Source organism: Eretmochelys imbricata, chromosome 6 (assembly GCF_965152235.1).
Source record: "Eretmochelys imbricata isolate rEreImb1 chromosome 6, rEreImb1.hap1, whole genome shotgun sequence".
Classification (NCBI taxonomy): Eukaryota; Metazoa; Chordata; order Testudines; family Cheloniidae; genus Eretmochelys; species Eretmochelys imbricata.
The window spans coordinates 57,334,616-57,357,137 of NC_135577.1; the positions used below are offsets into that span (position 1 = coordinate 57,334,616).

Genomic DNA, 22,522 nt, shown 5'->3' on the forward strand with positions numbered 1-22,522 from the left:
ACCCCAGCCCCGTGTTAGTGGCCCTTCCGCCCCCCCACCCGCCCCGTTGCTGGGGGTTTGTTACACCTGGGCTAAGTACGGAAACTCTGTCACCATCTCCTCACCCCCCATCCCTTCAGTTACTCCTGGCCACGCGCCCCAGGAGTTCCTGCCTTTACTGGGGTGGGGCAGGAATAATGGATTTTCGGGGGAAGAAGTACGAGCGGGGCAGTAATTGGTCAGACCCTGAAGTGGTGGAGCTCCTGCAGCTTTGGGCTGATGAGTCAGTTCAGATGGAGCTGGAGAGCTGCCTGAGAAACCAGCATGTCTTCAACCGGATTGCTGAGGTGTTGAGGGAGAAGGGCATCCACCGGACTGGGGATCAGTGCCGGGAGAAAATCAAAAAAATGAAGCTGGAGTACCGCAGGATCAAGGACAACAACAAGACCCCAAGGGGTGGCAGGACTTGGAAATTCTATGAGGTGATGGACCGGGTGCTGACCAGCCGGCCCTCCATCTCCTACAGTTCCTTGAGTGGCAGTGTGGTGTCTCAGCAAGCACTGCAAGGGAGCATGGTGGAGAACTACCATCACCACTTCACCCCCTCAGCTCTACCTTTCGGACACTCTCAGCACCCTGAGCTGATGGAAATCAAATGTGAAGAGGTGGACTCTGATGAACACTGCTTGACCCCGGAGCCCCCACTATCCATGTCTTACCAGCAGGGCTCCCCTGAGGAGCATGAGATGGAGAGAGCTTTTCTGGACAGGGCCCAGAATGACTCTCCTATCTCCAGGGTGGAAATTCCCATTGAAACCAGTGTTTCACCTTCAGGTAGGACAGTCTCTTCTCATTCAAGCCTGAGGCTTCTGTCGTATTTCCCACAGAGAGTGTGCGTCTCGATGTTACCACCTCTGTATTCTGTTGAGTTTCCTTATCCCAAACAATTTTAATGTAGAGTAATAGGATCTGCATTAATGGCCTTTCAGTATTTCCTGAAATGTCCCTTAGTGCAGGTTGGTATAAAAGACATAAAATCAGTGCACTTTACGGTGTGTGAAATTGAGGGACTGACACCTCCTAGAGGCAGGCATAGGTGCTGTGCAAGATTCCTACATGTAGTTAATTCTGTCAAAGCATCTCAAATCCAGATAGAATTTTCATATTTTGTGGTCTCATTTGAACATTAAAAGGGCTCTCTTGAGTCCTCATACCACATTGTGATAGGAGTCCCGGTTCTTTTCACTGATAGGCTAGAACCCTCTGGATGAATCCACTGACCTTGCGTTCCTAGAGCCCTGTGCAAATACAAAAGATATATATATATATCAGAGAACATGAAAAAGTGGAGTAAGAGACTAATTAATTAAGGTGAGCTATTATCACCAGGAGAAAAAAACTTCTGTAGTGATCATCAAGATGGCTCATGTAGACAGTTGACAAGAAGGTGTAAGGATGCTTACCATGGGGAAATAGATTCAGTATGTGAAATGAGTTAGCCACTTCCAGTCTCTATTCAAACCCAAGTTAATGGTATCTAGTTTGCATATTAATTCAAGCTCAGCAGTTTCTCGTTGGAGTCTGTTTTTGAAGCTTTTCTGTTGCAAAATTGCCACCTTTAAGTCTGTTACTGAGTGGCCAGAGAGGTTGAAGTGTTCTCCTACCGGTTTTTGAATGTTATGATATCACTACAAAAGTTTTTTTTCTCCTGCTGATAATAGCTCATCTTAATTAGTTAGCATCTTACTCCACTTTTTCATGTTCTCTGTATGTGTGTGTGTGTGTGATATATATAATCTTCTTACTATATGTTCCATTCTATGCATGAGGTGTAGCCCCCGAAAGCTTATGCTCAAATAAATTTGTTAGTCTCTAAGGTGCCACAAGTACTTCTGTTCTTTTTGTGGATACAGACTAACACGGTTGCTACTCTGAAACCTGTCATTGGGATTTCAGAGCAGTCTGGAATGGATGGAGTCGTGGATACATACAGCATGGTGGTGCGGGAGAGAAACAGTGACCTCATGCTGATCACTGTGAGGTCAGGAAGGAATCCTCTCTTCCATTCACCCTTATGCTTGCTCAACTGGCCAAGTGCACTATTTAGGAGAGGAGGTTTGTCATTCATTAGAGTTAGTTTGGATCATTGCCAGAGGCAGAATACTGAACTAGATAGACCAGTGCTTGGTTGCATAATGTCAAATTCAACATATGAGGTTAAAGGAAAAACATGTTGTTGTTTTTTTTTCTTTTCGACACTCAGGATGTACCTAGTAGATTTGACTTCACCCTTCCTGTGGGATTCTACCATGGACAGATCTGATTCTTGTCAGAGAAAGGCAATGGGGCTACTTAAGCAGACCTGGGTCAAACTGGTCCAGTAGAGGGCAGTAGTGTATGATCACATCAGTTAGTATGCTGCAGTGTCATCATTAGAATGAATTGCTGCAAATTTAGTTTTCCCTTTGTCTCTGAATATCTGCAGGTTTCAGTGAGCCCAACCTGGCTTCCTCATCCCGGATGCAGAGTGTGGGCCCTCGGCCTGGCTTCTCCACCTTGCACCGCCTTCGGAAGAAACGGAAAGGCCAGCGAGTGAAGGACCCCCTTGATGACCTCCTACTGAAGACCCTGACATCACAGCGGGCCATGGAGGAGCGCTTTCTGCAGATGGAGGAGCGGCGGTTACAGCGGGATATGGAAGTGGAGGAACGGCGGATGCAGCTAGAGCAGCGACGTTTTGAACTGGAGCGGGAGCATGAGTTCCGCATGTTCAATGTCTTTGCTCAGATGCTTAGCATCTTAAAGCAGAGCAACAGTGGCTCCTCCTCTTCTGTTGCACTGCCCCGGGGCTTGGATTTCATCCAGGTGCTGTCTGACATCGCTGGGATGGGAGGAGGAGGGGGCCTACAGGAGGCGAGGGCCATGCATGTAGGGCGACCACATTCTGAGAGAAGGACCGACATGTACAATTTCTGTAACCCTGGCGAGTTCCAGAGCAGCCCCTTCCTCTCAGCTCGTGGAAACATTGCCAATCTCTTTCGTGGCTCGACAGAAGAGGGATACAAGGCCTATCATGCTGACAAGTACGATGAAGACAAAAACCCTAATGTGAGTGAGGTTCCACTTCTGTGCGTTTCTTTCTTGCTAGGAGAAACACCAAACAGGGTCATTTCTTAGACTCACCGACAAGGCTTGTGTTAGAACATGACTTTTTTTATCTCACAGATGCCAGTCAGGTCAATCTTTTCATTTTAATAAAGCATAGAAAATTCATTACATAAAATGAGCTCCCCTGTACAGCAGGGAGCAGCACCCTGTGTAGCTTTGGGTCATGGCTGCTCAATTTCCTGTCAAAAACTATTGTTAGGCTTGTAGAGCCAATAGAGTTACAGGAGAGCAAGTGGAACTTTATTCTCCCTTCTGCATCATCTCCAATGTCATCCACTAAGTTCCAGTTGCAACATGTTATCACTGTTGATGATGCAAGAGGCAGAAAGACCCAGCTGGCTTTTCAGAACCCAAGGAGCAGTTTGCACCATTGACATTTAGAAAGCTGTCTTTTTTTTTTTTTTTAAATTCACCATTCAAAGCTGATGCTGCCTGTTTACCTTTTGCCTGTCACTTATTCTGTACAATATAATCAGGCTTGTTGCAAAGGTATGAGATTTACAACATTTCAGGGTAATGTATTTTTTTTTAAATTTTTAAAGAAATAATTATGTGAGCTTTTTACAAATAAGCCCTAGGTTCTGAGCCTAAACATCAACAATTTTAACTTAAAATTACTAATCTTAACTTCATCAAACACTGTCTCTCCTGCAATGCAGTATCATGAGAGTTGTATATTAGAACCTTTAAAACAAAGTATACCAATATCACATTATTATTCAATACAATAAGTGCAACCCAAGGAACAAACGTTATCATTTCTTCAGTGTTGCCTACATTTGTTTACAAGAGGTATTAAAATTCAGTACCTAAAACTGGCTCCAACCTGTAATAATGTCATAAGTATACCACCCTGTGTATTTTTTTTTAATTTGTTCAGTGACCCACCCTAGCCTCAGAAGTGAAAATATGTTAATGTTTTTTTTCTCTCTCTGTACTTTATTGTACTTTGATATGAGCATGCCAGGAGAAAAGGCTAATGCTCTAACCTGCCTTCATACTTGGCACTGTGTAAAAAATGAAGTTTCCATATCCATGAGTAAATTGGTGGAATACAATGTCATTATCTGATGAACACACATTTTGAACATGGAAATATTTCCAAAGCACAATTTGTGTGTCACAGCAATATAAATCCCAGCTTTCTCAGCTAGGAAAAATTGTATAAACTTGTGTTAAGGTCAGATTTACATTAACAAGTCAATTTAACGTTAAATTACTTATACACATTATATAAACTAATATAAACCCTTGTTTTGTACCCATCCCTAGAGAATTTACTGACTAATAAATTAAGCACTTGTATAAATTACTAGTTTATACATATGTGATGAGTGTTCTGTGAAGCTTGTTTTTCATCCATTGTTATCTCCTTTACCTTGCTAGGATTTTTGAGTAACAGCAGCAGGGGCAACAGCAAAGCTGAAATGCAAGTAGTGCTGCCTAGTGGTAGTTTGTCTCCCTAAACAATGATTTATTTCTTTCTCCAGGGAATAATTAATTTTGGTACCAGTGAGAATAAACTCTGCTTTGATCTAATGTCCAAGCGGGTAAGTCCAATCCCCAGAAGAAATATGTAATACTCCACTTAATTTCTACTTAGTACTGATGATGTGCTTGGATTGCAACTGTTGCTCAGATCCCTCACAGAGCAATAATTTCCCAGAGCGCTTACCTTTCAGCTGTCATGTCTCTTCCTTTCTTCCATGCTGGCACTGATGCAGAAGGTCATTGGCTGTTCCATTTTCCCTATTTCATTTTGGGTTATGCATTTCTTTAAGTTATCTTGTCAGAGATAGATTGGAAATGGTGGTGTCTTCTAATCACCCAGTTGTGGCCTTGCCTTTGGGGCACTGCCCGGAATACAGAGCCAAATGAAAGTAAAGTACATTTGCTTTTCTCCTGCTGACAGCTCTTCAATTAACATAGAGGTGAGCCCAAGTCTCACAATTCAGGGGTGTCCAGATCTAGGGACAGAGGGGGCTTGATTTGGCCCGTTATCAGGCTGCACAGTTCTGACCAATTCTGAACTGTCTCAAAGCTTGAGAGGATTTGGTACCAGTGAGGGTATTACTAATAAACTGGGCGAAGCACTAACTGGTGGTCTTGCTTAGTTACACCAGGGAAAGGCCTAGTACAGACAGTATAATTCAAACTGTAGACTGCTTGGACCAAAGGAAACTGTCTTGTTTCTCATTAAGCCATGTACCCAGATTCAGGCTATTTTGTGGGGAGACAGCAGTTTGTCCTAACTAGAGGTGAGGAAGGGTGGGGTACTCAGTTTGTGGCACAGCAAGTCTCTACTGTAGTTGGTTAAAGTTCTTTCACTCCCACTCCATCACTGCCAACCCTCAAAATGTTCCTTGTTTTATTTCTGCCTGCCATGCCACTGACTCGGGGGGGCATTACCCCAACACTCGGCCTTCCAGCTAACAGAACAGGTAAGGCAGAACTTCTGCCTGATAGCTGTGTGCAGAAGCCTGAAAGGTGCCTTTTAGGATGTCTAGGCTGTTCCTTCCTTTCCCCCATTACCTCTTCCCCTGAGACTTAGTGTAATGTCTGCAGTTAACATGTCAGAGAAAGAACAACTGCATCTTGATTAGCCTTGTTATGAAAGTGGGTTACTTGCTCCTGCCTATCAGCAGCAACCAGATGAGCTTGTTCTCGTGCATACTGGAACAGGCTCAGAGCTGAGAAAAGATGTTTCTTCCAATTTATGAACTGCCACATTCTAGTGCTACTGCATTGACTCACAGAACAGTATGCTACTGGAGGTTATTAGAAGGCAATCTTGCCACTAACTTGGAAGCCAATGCCTATATTTTGTAAGTGAAAACAGTAACTGACCAGATTTCTGTCTGCAGTTCATTACCCCTAAGTCCGGTGATGTTCTGTGGACTTGACAGCCCAGAGATGAGGTCTCGGATGTTGTTCCCTACCAGTTGGCCCAGTTGGCTTCATCATCCTCTGCAGCATCACCCTCAAGGACTCCTTTACTTCCCATTGTGTTGTCATTTGGGCCAAGCCTGCTGATATGTTCCAGTTCTGTGCCAGCTGAGTTTAGGAGAGAAAGCAAATGAGGCACACTTGTGTGTTGCACAGACTTCAGGATACATATCCGACTGTGTAAATAGAGTAAAAGATTATACCGCCCAAGGTTATTATTCTACATGGGATGAAAGGCAATACCATTAAACCCCCAGAGCAGTAGCTCAAGTCATCAGAGCCCCAGCTCACGGCATCAGAACCCCAACCCAGATTTTTTTTAAATTACTTTATAAGATTTAACATCTGCATGTTGGTTTTCCTCTTAGTCCTTTGCATTTCTTCCCCCTTTGGTCCCCACCCTTAAATCTGGGCTCCTTTTATGAAATCTATGAGAATGCACCATATGTAAATGTTTGTTGATTCATTTCCATTCATATAAAATACACCCCCTCTGATCACTGCTTTGCTTCCCTTTGTGACTTGTTTGGACTGGGCTGTTTGAAACTCTGCGAGTTACAGCTTTGAAAATAATTAAATGAAGACCGTATACTTACTTTTTAAGTGTAATCTGGAAAAAAATTGTTAAAGGCAACTGATTCAGCCCCTCAACTAAGGTGAAACTCCCTTTGAAATCCAAAGGAGTTCCTTCCTCATGAGAGAGACCCAAAGGAGCACTTTCAAGAAGTTAACTTCACCTTTCCCAGTTAGTTGAAAGCTACTATCCTCAGAACTTGGGGCAGGCCCTCATCAGGGCCCTAAGGACTGCTTTGTTCAAAAAGTCCTCCACAGAGATCTCTTTTCCATGGGCGTTCATTTTGTATTAGCCTTTGTGCTTCCTTTTTGCAGATCTCTGTGCAAGGAAGCATTGCTGCATGATTTTGATGGCCAAGTAGTTTCTAAAACCCTCATAAGGCTGCTGAAGTCAGTGGGGGGTGTGTGTATGTACATGTGAGTATGGTCCATAAATTGGCTTGTGCTTCTGATTTTAATGGTTGTACCTGTCCCTTTCTTGTTGCTGACAGCTGACGCAGAGTGATATGAACCTCATGGAGCCTCCACTGCTGCAATATCCTGATTGGAAAGGACATATGTTGTAAGTAGCCTCATCTCCCAGAAGTTTCCCTTTGTAAATACTTGCTTTCTAAATATAATACAGATGTTCTCCTCATGCATCTATGGGAAAAGGCCACCTTGAGGTTGTTCAGAATGCATAAGTACAAACCAGCTCTGCTGGATTGGTTGGATAAAGCTTCTCTAGGCTATTAAATCCTTCTCCTCTTCCTCCTAAATCCCTACGTGATTGCCTTGTCTGTTCATCCAATTTCAAAATATCAGTGGGTTCCAGTTTGTGTTTGTTTTGTTTTTTAAGAAGAGTATTGTGCATGTCTAGTAGGTGGGTGTGCCCACTGTTCTCTACAATTGTAGTGGACATTGCTGGACCATTATTCCTTCCTATGTTCTATGTCTTGACAAATTAAATTCTTCAGAAATATATGTGGAGTTATAAATCATTTCCATGACCTTTGCTGTGTATGCAAGCCACCTCCATAGTATGGAATAAGTGGCCCAGGGTATGTGTTTTCCTCTTTGTTTGTTTTTTCCTAGTTGTATACATTCGTCTGTCAAGTGTCCTGGCTTTATTTCTTTGTGATGAGGACCTGTGGAGAGCCCAGCCTCTTGGAGAATAAACTGAATCAATCTTTGCTTTTTTGTCTTTCTCAGTTTACGGGAGGAAGTGGCTCGATTTTTGACCTATTATTGCAAGGCCCCTGCACCTCTCAAGGCAGAAAATGTGGGTATCTGCTTTTCACTGATGTGTCTTCTAACATATTGCCATGAACTGTGAAACAGGTTCTTCTATCTTATTTTACTAATGTTTAAGTGTGACCTGTCTCAATCTTTTATCATGTAAATGGGAGGGATTGATCATCACTAGTGTCAGGAAGGTGACATGCAACCTTTCCAGACATTCTTCACATGCAGCTCAGCTAATGTATTTCAGTCCTACAATGTAGCTTCCTTTGTTCTTTCACTCTTGCATCCAACGCCATCCTGCAAGTGGCCCTCAGTCATTCTTTGTAGTAACCCATTTTGCGCCAGTCTTGGGCCCTACTATGCCAGTGCACATTAGTCATTCCAGTTCCAGGGCCCCCTTGCACTGTTCTGCTGATTCACCTGAAGCTGGATTCATAACTGAGTCAAGAGTAGTTTTGCTCTGCTAAAGGATTCAGGAGAGAGCAGATTCCAGTGCTATTGTCAAGAATTATTTTTGTGGTGGTGCATTCCAATGAACAGGATTAACATCAGCTCCCATTGTCTCTTTTGTAGGTTATTGTGTTGAATGGTTGTGGCTCTCTGTTTTCTGCATTAGCTACAGTTCTCTGTGATCCAGGGGGTAAGTGGGGTTATTGGATGATTTTTTGAAAATATACTTTTTTGTTTGGTGGCAACATGGTAGTCAAAATACAACAAAATACAAATACTGTATGTTGGGATGTGACTGCGGAGTGGCCGTGACTTACTGTGGAATTTTTGACAAGTTTCTGCCAAATGCCATATTTTTTCAGTGCAGCCTCAAGTGAGGAGGATGTCTCCTCGAACTTTTTACTATCAAATGTATATCCTCCTCAGTGGGACTGTAGGTCTCCTGCATTCTCACTTCTGGTTCTCCCTGCTCTCTTTCCCATTTTAATGTAGTTGCACCTCTGGATGTAGCTCTAGAAATGTGGACTGCACTCATGTTGAGTGGATCCTCAACAGGGAATGTTTGATGCTCTGAGACCTGGAATTGGGAGTTAAAAGTAAAACAAAATTATTGCTAAAGGGAAGCAAACAAAATTTAACTCTTAAACATTCCCGTGGACCTCAAAAATGGAACCATAAGCAAAAGCTTCCAAGCTTGGATGGAGTGCCATAGTAAGGAAGAAAAGATCATGAGTTTAGTGGATAACTGGCTTTGTTTTCTTGATTTTTAGAAGCTGTTCTGATTGCCACCCCCTTTTATGGTGGTATCACCCAGAGTCTGTTCCTGTATGGCAACGTCAAGCTGGTCTATGCCTATTTAGACAGTAAGGTAAGAATTGGGGTGGGGGGACAAATCTTTGCAGGTGGAAAGAATTGGTATTGGTGGAAGGCACAATAACACTGCCATTGTGCTTTCTGGCTTCAGAGAGCTTTGCAAAGAGTCCTCACAACACTCCTTAGTTGTAGCTTACATGTAGCACCACCATTTTACAGTTGAAGAAACTGTGGCACATAGAGTTTAAGTGATTTACCAAGCCACAACGAGATTCAGTGTGCAAACCAGGATTAGAATTCTAGATTCCCTGACTGGCTTCCAGTCTTATGATGTGATCTCTAGCTTTCTGTCCAGCATTTTACTCCCATTAAACAAACATTAATGGAATTTTGGAAATTTGCAAGCCTGACATTTTTTACAGAGCAAAACCAAGAATAGAATAAGTCTCAACTGAACTCTCCTCCTCAAGGTGATCCCAGGGATGGGGCAGCATATGGGAACTTTGCATTGTCCTGTCTGTCCAAGGATAACCAGACAATATGTGTGTATATGGCAGATCCAGTACCGATATCTCCTTGATTTTATTTATTTCCTTGTTCCCTCCATAGTGTGAGGAAGAGGGAATCTGGTTGTTGCTGGGCTTTTGTGGTTTGGGAAATACTTTTGTGCAGAAATGGTTGATGGAGGATCTGTAGAAACATTGTTTGCTTTTATCTTGTGGGTGCCTTTCAGATCACCGGAACAAGCACCCGGCCCTTCCAGCTCACAGTGGACAAGCTAGAGAAGGCCCTACAGGATGCCCGGTCAGAGGTGAGTGTGGCTGAACCTGGCCTTGTTGGGACCATTGGTGTCTGCAGGAGAAAGTGGGGGTGCAGATCTAGAAGGATGAAGAAGCGTTGGGCAGATTTTAACTACGAGTTCTAATACAGGTGTAGAACCTCCTCACACATACTTCTGCATCACTGGAACATCATCTGCTCTGGGATCTCCCAGGGTAGATTGATTTTTAAATCACCAATTTTAATCATGATTCAAATCATCAATCTTAATCATGTTTTTCCTTTGCACTTTTTAGTTATTTTCCTAAAGAAAGGTTGATTCTCTTTGGTTGGGAACCATTAAAAATGTTGATTTGAAACTAATAGCCTTTACACTAAATGTGGTGCCTCTTCCTGCTAGCAGGAGAATACACTGTATCTATGCACTTTTATTTAAGCAATTATATCATTTGACTTTTTACTATTGATTTGTGTCAAGCTTTGTTTGGATGGAAATGCACAATAACAGCATTTTTTAAAAGAAATAAAATGACCTTAAATGTGCAGGGTACATATAGAAAAAAAATTATCAAAACCTGTATGCATTTAAAACTAATTATTAAACAAATGAAGTATTATCTGTAGATAATGAATTCAGTTGTTTCTGGTCACCATGTTCTTTAAGATTTTAGAACTAGCAGATCTCATCTTCTCACACCTAATTCTTTTTTATTGATTGGAAGAGGGAAAACGAGCTTTCCTGCTTTTTCAACTCCTGGTTAGGTTCTTGACTTTGAATTAATTAATCATTGAACTGAACTAGTTGAATAAACTGAAATGGGGAAAATATTCTCTCTGTATCTGCGGAACTGGCTATGGCTGTCAAAAGCTGGTTTAGCATGTCAACAGACTCTGGTTCCAGTTGCTTAGCTAGTGACTTCCAACGGTTCAGTGATCTGACTTTCTTTAAAACTTGGCAGCAGAGATGTACTGCTTAATATTATAATTTTTATTTTATTTAAATTATTTTAATAAATTATAAGAAGTTTAGGCATTAATGTAGGTTGTCAATTTCTAATTTAATTTAAATTTAAAATGTTGATTTATTATTTTTTTAATAATCATTTTTTATCCACTCTGTGGTCTCCCATTCCAAAGAATTGCTGGGATGTGAGCAGTTTCTGATCATGCTCTTGGGAGTTCTGACTTCCCCACTCCACTCATTGATACCATCACCACTCTATTCTTCCCATCTAAGGCTTGGTCTACACTAGGAAATTAAGTTGGCTTAACTACATTGTTCAGGGGTATGAAAAATCCATTCCTCTCTGCAGCATAGTTAAGCCATCCTACCCCCTAGTGTAGACTGCGCTAGGTTGAGGGAAGAATTCTTCCATTGACCTAGTTACTACCTCTCAGGGAGGTGGATTACCTACACCGATGAAAGAATCCCTCCTGTTGGCGCACATAGTGTCTACACAGAAGTGCTGCAGTGGCACAGCTGCAGCATCTATTCAGCTCCTCTTCACAGTGGGGAAAATGTAGGATAGTCTTTGTCAGGGATGAGTATACCAGGTGTCAGTGGTGCTTAAAACCAGAAGCTCATTCATCCCTCAGGCCCCAAAGTACTTTATGAACCAGGTAGCTTCAAGAATCTCTTCATCCTCCTGCTAAAACATCCCATAGTTGAATTTCTCCTACAGCTCTGGGCACTGGGGTGCAATGCCATTGCTGTGCATGGTGAAGGTGTGAGTTATTAGGGGAGTCTCATGGTTTTAGAAAAGGGGGTTGAAGATTTACCCCACAGGTATTGTTCCTTTAACATTATATTGTGTTTTTGTTTTATAGGGTGTTGGTGTGAAAGCCTTAATTCTCCTGAACCCCCAAAATCCCTTAGGGGACCTCTACTCCCTGTCAGAATTACGGGACTACCTGGAGTTTGCTAAAAGGTGCGGCAGTTTAAGGGTCTGAGGAGACCCAGATCAAAAATGGCTTTCTGAGTCTGATGAAACAGTCAGTGTGTCTGTGTCTTTCTGGCTCTAACTTTCCTCTCTGCCATGAAAATAACTTATTCTGGTACACACAGCAAAGGGCTTAAGACTAGAGAATGGGGAGATAGGATGGTGGACCACGCAGTCATTTCTCCACCCTTGGATTGGCCAACCACTTGCCCAAAGAGAAACTGGTCATACCAGTTTATTGGAGTTCTAGTGAGCTATGCAAGATGCTAATTTGCTATGTCTGCTGTGTACTCATGGGGATATGGTGAGATACAGCAGCTCTGCTATGCTCCTTTCATGGGATACAGCTGTTCCATTTGTGCACATTAGAAGACAGACAGTTGTGGGATTCCAGCCTTCTCATGTACCACCCGCTCCCGTTTAAATTTCTGTCCATCGTTTGTAGATGGTGATAGAGTTTACTCAAGTGGGATATTAAATGAGAGAGTTAGTAAGCCTGCATTAGCAATGACTAAAAACTCTTTCTGTGTCATGGCTGTGGTGAGTGTCAAGAAATGAGTTTGATGGACCTCAGTCTGCTTTTCTGCATACATGATGCAGCCCTCACACTATGAGAGTATAATTCTCTCAGAATCTCCATTTTCTCCCTTCCAGGCATGAATTGCATGTAATAGTCGACGAGATCTACATGCTGTCGGTTTTTGATGAATCAGCCACATTCCATAGCGTTCTGGGCATGGACAGGTAAAGTCTGCACTGCTTCCTTGGCCACCTGTTAGCAACTGTGCAACATGTTGTCATGTTGGTGGTTTGTGGCTGGGATTTGACTTGTGCCCCAGTAGACTCTGCCTCATGTTGATTGCTTCACAGTTTCCTTCTTGCCAGTGCACTTAGCAAGTTGATACACTTTTGAATGTGTTTATTAGTCCATTGTTTGCAAGGTTTCTAAAAACTTGAAAAGGAGGTTTCATTTCCCGCTGATCATTATCTTTCTTTTTCTTTGCCAAACACTGCTGCCCCTTCCCCTGGTTCTAATGGTGCATGTAAGGATTGTAGTCTTTTTTCATTCTTTACTTTTGTTTTATGCAGGAGCAGCAGTACTGGGATCTTGCTACTTATCCGGGAATGGGTTTTATTAGTTAATGCTTTAAAGGGACACAGCAGTTACAAAGCACATATTTAAAAATATTCCTTGCTTGTGTTGCTAATAACCCATTTGATTGCTGAACAGAGAACTTTTAAATTTACTTTTACTTTTTCCCATTTAATCTGTTTTTCTTATTTGTGCACTATTCAGTTGGGACAGTGAAACTGGATTGGTCCATTTTATTTTCTGGTTCTAGTCAGTTTCAGGTGCTAGCCCACTGTTGCTGAATTTGGATTCACAACACTGCAAGGGAAAATTTAAATCCACCCCCAAAAATCTCATGTTTTCATTGACATTTTTAAAACAATTGGTGGAAAAAGTCATTTTAGTTTTTATAAAACATATTGGCAGGGGCCTGATTCTTTTAGAATTGAGTGCACTTCTGTATGTGCAGCTCTAACAGTCTGGCCTATAATTTGGAACTACAGTATCACACTTAGATAATATAATGATGTATGCCTTATAAATACCTAAGACATACAAAAGTTGGGTCTAAAATGAGTTCCTAGTGTCCCTTTAAAGGTAGGTTCCATTTAGCCTTGTACTGCTTCATTCGTGTTTCCTGGCGTGTTGTCTGTCCTTGTGAAATGTTGCTGCTTTGCTTCTGGAATGTTGCACTGGTGATCCAAAAGCTTCAGCACCTATGACACTAACTGCCTTGTGTGCATCCTTCTACATGCAGATTGCCTGATCCACAGAGGACTCATGTGATGTGGGGAATTAGCAAGGTGAGTGCAGTCATGCCAGGTCTAACTCAGCTATGCAATCAGCCTGATGTTCCACGAGGCCTTGACCCTGCGCTGGAAAGAATAAGATAGAGGTGATGGGATCCTGCATTCCTTTGCAGTAGGGTAATCAGTGTGTGTGTATTTGCTGCAGGATTTTGCTGTCTCTGGGATTCGTTTTGGCACTTTGTATACTGAGAACCAAGATGTTGCCAATGCAGTGGCCTCCTTGTGTTACTTCCATGGAGTTTGTGGACCTGTCCAACACAAAGTGGCACAGCTGCTTCGAGACAGAGGTGAGTCTGAGAGAGTGGTTTCACACATAGTCATCTGCCTTTCTCTATTATCCTGGGAGCTCAGAGGATCTGTCCTCTACATTCCCAAGGGGTCTCTAGCTAAAGCAGCTAAAATGACAACCTTCCATAATCCTGGGGCTGCATGTCAGATGTGGTTGACAATTTTACAGGATTGTCATTGAAAGAGAACGTGCACTCAGGGTGAGCAGGGTTAAAGCAACAGCTTGGAAGCAGTTACTTGGACAACAGCGGTCACCATTTTGAAAAGTCTGCTGGGGAGAATTAAAGGGATATGAGCTTCTGGGAGGAGTGAAACAGAACTAGATTTCTAGCTCTGTCTTGGACTGCACACTAGCAAATTGCAGAGGCTTCACAACAGACATCTGAGGCCTAAGGAAACTTCCACCAGGAGATTAGATAAGAGGATAGAATTCAAGACAGGCACCAAGTTCTTGAATAGTGTTTTTGTTCTAGGGTACTGCAGTGGAAGAGAATGTGAGGATGAAAAAAGAAGGGGCTAGGGTGAAAGATGGATAGAGGCTTTATGATCCCACTCCATATATCAGAGATAATCATGGAGGAAATCTTTTTGGAACTGAATTATTGGTCAGTTTGTGAAGTTTCTTCTCCTCCTGGCTAGACTGGATCAATCAAGTATACCTGCGGGCCAACCATGCCCGTCTCAAAGCTGCCCATACCTATGTGACAGATGAATTGAAGACCCTTGGGGTTCCCTTCCTCAACCGCAATGCCGGCTTCTTTGTTTGGATCGATTTCCGAAAGGTCAGTGGTCTCAGGAGAGGAGGCTGCTCTTCTGGCTAGCCAAACATTTGGCACAATAGATTCTGGAGGAGAGTTGGATGTAGTTGTATGACCACATTGTTAAATCCTAATTAATCATTCTGATGAGCTGGAGGGAAGGATATTTTTGTAAGCACGGTTCATGGGTCCATCTAGTTTGTATACACATTTTCCTTCTTGCTAGGGATCTTTTCTAACTGCATCCTGTCTCTTTTCACCATCTTTGCCCCAACCCCTCTTCATAGGAACCACAAATGCTTCAATTCCTCAGGGATCCTAGCTACTCACCAGTCTCCCAGGTCCCATGGGGATCACAGTTTGACCCATTCGCAGCAGCTGGGACACAGAAAAATCTCTGCAGGCTGTTCTAGTTTACTCATCTTTTTTCCTTGGTGGGGGCTGCCCACTTCCCCACTCCCCCGCCTCAATTCAATGCTCCCATGTCCTGCAGCTCCTCCCTGTGGCTAAAGAGAGTTGGGTACCCAAACTTCTCCATCTTCCATGTGAAAGCCTTCTCCTTAGAGCTCTGTGGGCTGTGTCCCAATTCCATTACTACTGATCTTGAGCACTGAGGCTTCCAAGTGGAGTGACCTGCAAGTTACTAACACCTTACCCTTCTGCTCCCAGTACCTTAGGACAGGAACGTTTGAGGAGGAGATGCTGCTCTGGAGGCGATTCCTGGATAACAAGGTTCTGCTGTCCTGTGGCAAAGCCTTTGAGTGCAGTGAGCCGGGGTGGTTCCGTATCATCTTTGCTGACAAAACCCACCGACTACAGTTAGGTATGTGGCATTTCTTTCCCCTTTCCATCACCCAATCTTGTCTGCAGCTCTTGCCACCTCATTCCCTTCTCAAATTACCTTCTATTCCTGGGCTCCTCCATTTTTCTTCACTTCCCTACCCCAAGTCCATTTGGATTTGACAAAGGTTTGGGGATTCTTGTGCTTTTGTTGTCACCCTTGTGTTTTTTTTCTCCCTCACACCATCCCAGGCATGCAGCGGATCCGTAGAGTCCTGGAAGAGAGGGAGCACGAGATCCTTTCTGAGGACAAGGACCAGCTCTGCCAGTCGGACCAGGATGGCAAAGCAGATAGTACAGACGAGGTCATCTTTGTGTCCCGTCACCAGGAGCCTGGTTCTACTGGGGGCTCCAACCTTGGTGACCTCATTGGCCTCCTGCAGCAGCAGATGCGCTCATCTGACTGGCTGCAGAAGAACACAGCAGAGCAGTTTGCACAGGAGAAGCCAGAAATCTATGACGTGTTCAGCAAACTGGTGGGGAAACAATAGGGACCCCTGTTCCTCCATGGGCCTTATCTGAGCAGGGATTGACACCGGAGACCCTAAGTGCTTGGTATTTGACTTCTCGCAAAGAATATATTTTCTGTATAGCGAGGAAATCACTTTGTAAAGCCTGCTACCCAGGCCCCCTCCTTGGAATCTCTGCTTTGTATTGTATAGCCCATTTCCCTGTATTGGGGTATGGGTGGGGAATGCAGGGCTCGCTTCTGCCACTGCCCCTTGCCTCATATTTTATAATTCATTTCAAATGAATGAGCTCTTGGCTCTTTTTATAAGGCACCATGGTGTCATCTTTTATGCTGCTTCTTGTTTCCTCTCACTGTTCCCAGGGAGACAGAAACTTGAGATAATTAAGATGTTTTATATTCTTCCCTGAATGAGGTGCAGAGACAACTAATTCCTTCAGCCCCAGAAGATGTTTCCTCATCAAACCACTGTAATATGACATGTATTGACCGTTAGAACCAAGCACTTGCCCTGACTCTCAGCTGGGGGTAAATAAGCGTGTATTCATATATAGACCACTTAGAGAGAGAGAGAGTGTGTGTGTGAGAGAGAGAGACATTCCAACAGAGGGGATCGAATGACTTCGGTAACTAGTACTATGGAGCCTTTCACTTCTGGATCACTAGTTCCCCTACAGCCTCAGGTCCATTGTGATTTTAAAATATATAATACAGTGATCTGGTGCCCTGTGTTAAATGAGCTTGGCTATCTCAGTCTAGCTTTTTGTGTTCATATAAAAGAACATCATCACAACTGGGTATGATAGCTTCTCAGCAGGAACTGCCAACAAAATGGGCAAAGGATGCAGAGGGTCCTGGAGAGTAGACAGCTCCACTATGCTAGGAGGATGTTCTGGTTAGAAATAAGGCACTCTGGCAGGACAGTATAGAGAGTGTTCACCCTGCTGCTACCAGGCTCTTCAGAGCTGACAAGTCAGCACCTTCCCCCAAAATCAAAAAACTTTTAAAAAATGTAATCTAGACTGTTACATCAGACAGGTTCTGAGGGTAACTTTCTGGTTACACAAGATTCTTTAGTTTTCTTTGAAAGGGCCTGTTTGAGTTGCATTCTGTGTGATGGTGGTAAACTGTAATGTAGCTGGTAAACTGATCTCTCGGTGTAAAGCATTTTCCTTTGCCCTTAGTTTGATTTCCTCTGAGACAAGGCAAGATTTATTATGGTCACATCCAGGAGTTACAGCGTGTCTACAGTATAGGTGCTACAGCAGCACAGCTCTGCCTCTGTAGGGCTATAGTGTAGATGCTTCCGACAGTGCTGGAAGGGTTTTCTCCAGCAATATAGGAACACCGCCTCCCCGAGTGATGGAAGCATTCTTTTGTCGACCTAGCTGCATCTATACTGGGTGTTCAGTGGGCATACCTATGGCCTTTGGGTGTAGGTTTTTCACACCTGTGAGTGCTGTAGCTATGTCAACCTATCTTTTTTTAAGTGTAGATTAGGCCATCCATGTTAATGCAGAGCAAGAGCAAATTGTGCCCTGGAAAAGAAAGAAATAATGATTGTGAATATAACCTATGAAGGGGATCTCCACTCCTGTTACGTGCCCAGGTGTACCATTGGTGGTAACTGAGCTTGTATTTTAACATAGCTGAATTTACTGAAATCTGATAACGGTCACGTCTACCTCTATGAGGACTGTACCAGCACGGCCACAGCACTGTAGCTGTGCTAGCAAAATCCTGTAGCGTAGCCTATGCCGATAGAAGGGGTTTATCCATCAGTATAGGAAAACTATCTTCCAGAGCAACAGGAGCTACACTGACAAAAGTATTCTTCTATCCAGCCTGGAACTTTCCTCTCAGCATTGATATTATATGCGAAGAGCAAGATTGAGAGTTAACAGAAAGAGGTGGGCTCCCAGATCTCTCAGGCATTCATACCAGCAATGATTGGGGTGTTTCAAGCAATAAGGGAAAGAGCATTAAGTACATACAACCACTCACCCTACCCAAGAAGGTCCTTTCCTGCAGTATATCTCTCAAGAAGCCATTGGCTTCAAAAGAGACACCTTTCCTCTGACTGAAAGACATCGCTGATGCAAATAGCAATTCCCAGCTCACTCCATGCAAGTATGTAGCCTCTTCTCTATCAAGGAAAAAGGAACAGTTAATCTGTATAAAGTGAGGGATAAGGTAGCAGTGTCTATCATTAAATGGGATGGGAAGCAGCTTACATTATCTAAAAATTGGGTTTATATGATTTTAGGAGTGAATTAATTCTTGCCACAATCAATGTGACAAATGCGAATCAAATGTAAAAGGGGGATAATGTTCCCCAGCTTTCAGGCATGGAGTGAGAATGTTCATAAAGTGCTTTTAGATGCCTAAGTGGAGGAGGCTAGAAAAGGGTATGGTTCCAAAACAATGCAATAGTTAAAAGCTTTCTATCTGCTTACTAATTCATCCTTTTTTTCCTGAGATTTTAGCCATATTTTTTTAGTAAATTCTGTCTGTGCTGATTTAAAATTTATTTTGCATTTACACGAATTTCTGCTTGTGAAAGGTAAAGCATGATTTAAGTTATTGAGATGGTTACATCTTTGAAGAGGGTGGGAAGAGAAATGCCAGAATAGATAGCCAAAGGAAAGACAAATTGACTCCCTTCCCCTTTGTGAAATTCGCAAGGAGTCGCTGAGCTGCACAAATTTCAGTCTAGCAGTAGCAAAGTGAAGAAGGCGCTCTGAAATGAAGAACATGAAAAGACTCTTTAGGCAGTAGTAAATCAAAACACTATTTTATTTTATTTCTTTTTTAGATTTCTGTAATAAACAAAAGCAATCCATTAACTGGTGCTGGCTCTATTTTCTCCTTGGTTTTTAGTAGTTCCCAGAACTGGTGCATTTTAATATACAACTCTGAAATTATTTTAATATACAGCTCTGAAATGGGTGTTTCCCAGCTGTTCATGTTCACTGGTCGGTAAAATGTTTCTTCTTAACAATACTAAGGGGGTTATTTTACTTCTTGTACACTAAAAGAGCCAACGAGACGTGCATATTTGCAAGAGGGGGACTGTTTTTTTTTTTTAATGTAAGGAAAACAATACTAGAGGGTTGCATGCTTTGTTGTTCACGTGTGCTGCATGTTAGCCAATTTTTACATGCAAATGGTTTTACAGGTGTGAGGACCATCTAAGAAGGTATCCGTGGGCCAGACTCTTAAGCTTGGCTGTCCCCAGAAACTGAGAATGTAGCTCTGGAAGCAGAGGCAAGATGAGTTGTGACTTTGGAACAGAAAAGGCAAAGTCTGTCCCAGCTAACACTCTTCAGAAACAATAGACTGTTGTCAGAAGCCCCTTGAAAGTGACTTCTCCCGGCTGGCTGAAAATAAATTGGAAAGATTTCGTAGAATTGTAGGACTGGAAGGGACCTTGAGAGGTCTTCCAGTTCAGTCCCCTACACTCAAGACAGGACTAAGTATTATCTAGACCAACCCTGACAGGTGTTTGTCTAACCTGCTCTTAACTAGGGTGACCAGATAGCAACTGTGAAAAAACGGGACGGGGGGATAATAGGTGCCTATATAAGAAAAAGTCCCGAAAAACGCAACTGTCCCTATAAAAATGGGACATCTGGGCACCCTACTTTTAACAGTCTCTAATGATGGAGATTCCACAACTGCCTTAGGCAATTTATTCCAGTGCTTAATTACCCTGACCGGAAGTTTTCCCTAATGTCCAACCTAAACCTCCCTTGCTGCAATTTAAGCCTATTGCTTCTTGTCCTATCCTCGGAGGATAAGGAAAACAATTTTTCTCCGTCCTTCTTGTAACAGCCTTTTATGTATTTGAAAACTGTTATGTCCCCATTCAGTCTTCTCTTCTCCAGACTAAACAAACCCAGTTTTTTCAATCTTCCCTCATAGGTCATGTTTTCTAGACCTTTAATCATTTTTGTTGCTCTTCTCTGGACTTTCTCCAATTTGTCCACATCTTTGCTGAAATGTGGCACCCAGAACAGGACGCAATACTCCAGCTGAGGCCGTATCAGTGCAGAGTAGAGCAGAAGAATTACTACTTATGTCTTGCTTACAACACTTGTGCTAATATATTCCAGAATGTTTGCTTTTTTTTTTTTTTTTTGCAATAGTGTTACGCTGTTGATTCATATTTAGCTTTTGATCCACTATCACCCTCACATCCTTTTCCACAGTACTTCTTCCTAGGCAGTCATTTGCCATTTTATATGTGTGCAACTGATTGGTCCTTCCTAAATGGAGTACTTTGCATTCATCCTTTATTGAATTTCATCCTGTTTACTTCAGACCATTTCTCCAGTTTGTCCAGATCATTTTGAATTTTAATCCTATCCTCCAAAGTACTTGAAACCCCTCCCAGCTTGGTACTGTCCGCAAACTTTATAAGTGTACTCTCCATGCCATTATCTAAATTATTGATGAAGATATTGAACAAAACCAGACCCAGAACTGATCCCTGCGGGACCTCACTCAGTATGTCCTTCCAGTTTCACTGTGAACCACTGATAACTATTCTCAGGGAACGGTTTTCCAACCAGTTATACACCCACCTTTATAGTAGCTCTATCTAGGTTGTATTTCCCTAGTTTGTTTATGAGAAGGTCATGAGAGACAGTATCAAAAGTCTTACTAAAGTCAAGATATACCACATCTAGCGCTTTCCCCCTATCCACAGTGCTTGTTACTTTGTCAAAGTGCACTTTGTCAAGTGTCAAAGAAAGATATTAGGTTAGTTTGACATGATTTGTTCTTGATAAGTCTATGCTGACTGTTACTTATCAATTTTATTATCTTCTAGATATTTGCAAATTGATTGCTTAATTATTTGCTCCATTAACTTTCTGGGTACTGAAGCGAAGCTCACTGATCTGTAATTCCTCAGGTTGTCTTTATTCCCCTTGTTATAGACTGGCCCTGTATTTGCCCTTTTCCAGTCCTCTGGAATCTCACCAGTCTTCTGTGACTTTTCGAAGATAATGGCTAATGGCTCAGATATCTCCTCAGTCAGCTCCTTACGTATTCTAGGATGTATTTCATCATTTGGATGGGAGTAAGATTGTGATGTTGATGTGAAAAGGTCCTGACAGAACAACATGCACACTTTGTACTTTCTGTAGGCTGAGCTCATTGCCTACCACAGGAGCTCCTTGCATTCTTCCGTTTCCCCTCCCACCACAATCTCCTTATGTTCCACCCTCCCATTCTGCTCCATTTCAGGAACTCCCTAAAACTCCCCCCAATTTCACCTTCCCCATACCATTGTCCCCCATACACAGCACCTGGCACAGGGGCAAAATCTCTGTTCCAACCTCTGCCATAAGCCTGGGGTGCTGTGTCCTTCCATTCCCTCTACCCCCTCCCCCCATAGCAGGGTCCTCCATTCCCCTGCCCAGCAGGGGTTTTGTGTGTCTCCCCCTTCCCAACAGGGCTCTGTGTCCCCATTGTCCCCCATTATACCCCTCCACACTAGGGACTTTGTATTCCCCTCCATTTCCCCCTTTTCCCCACCAGTGTCTCCTGTTCTCCCCTCAGCAGGGGTTCTATGTGCTCCCCTCAGTCCTTTCCTCCCACAATTATTACTTATTTTCTTTGTGTCTGGGAGATCCCTTGAATGATTTATCAGCATGTTAAACTCTACTGGGAGGATGACCCAGGACTGAGATGGGGGTTATTATGTTCGAGCATGTTAATGGCTGCCATCAACCAGTTCTTTGATTTGTAGACAGTTGTGACCTGATTGAAGTGCGGGGTTGGCCAACCAGATGTTAGGGGCTCTGTGTGCCCCCCATTTCTTCCTTCCAGTTTTCCAAATTTCACCAAAATTAATAGAGTAGTAAGCAGTGTCTTATTTATTACTGATTATATAAATCACTGGCAACTGGCCATTGCCTTGTTCTCAATTTAGCTGTAGTCAACAAAAGTACTTTAGTCTGTGTTGGCTAAAAATATTCTACTTTTTGTCCTTAACTTGCTAGGAACAGTCATTTTTAGTAAGAAGTCAACCACCTTATTAAAATCTAGCATCAAAAATAGACTGGAGAAACCCTGGAAGCAAATACTATTTTTAGCTGCTCTCTCTATTCCCTGCAGTTACCCACCAGATTCTGACTGCACAGCCTACGCACATGTGCTTAGTTATTCTAGGCAGATCCTCCTTGTGACCCTTTTTTCCCTGAACACCTGAATGCAGAAAACACTCGACTGATTAAAGATTAATACCACTGCAAAGCATGATAGCTGCCTTTTGTCTGAGTGCTTTTGGGAAGGAGAAGAATATAGAATGACAGACAACTTGCAATCAGTATTTCTATTACATGAGCATTTCTGTGGAAAGCTTGGTGGCAAGATTCCCCCTAGCATTTCCTGCTCTTAAACTG

General features: G+C 42.8%; 1 protein-coding gene across 1 annotated transcript; it reads left to right on the forward strand.

The window, feature by feature from the left end:
- Positions 1–223: 223 nt before the first annotated feature.
- On the forward strand, positions 224–18,891 carry ACCS (1-aminocyclopropane-1-carboxylate synthase homolog (inactive)). The gene is made up of 15 exons (XM_077818573.1): positions 224–813; positions 2,465–3,087; positions 4,638–4,697; positions 7,158–7,228; positions 7,858–7,927; positions 8,464–8,530; positions 9,111–9,208; positions 9,887–9,964; positions 11,761–11,861; positions 12,528–12,617; positions 13,703–13,748; positions 13,900–14,041; positions 14,682–14,824; positions 15,470–15,623; positions 15,833–18,891. The coding sequence occupies exons 1-15, from the start codon at positions 273–275 to the stop codon at positions 16,129–16,131; spliced, it is 2,583 nt and encodes an 860-aa protein (XP_077674699.1). The 5' UTR covers positions 224–272; the 3' UTR covers positions 16,132–18,891.
- The last annotated feature ends 3,631 nt before the right edge of the window (positions 18,892–22,522 follow it).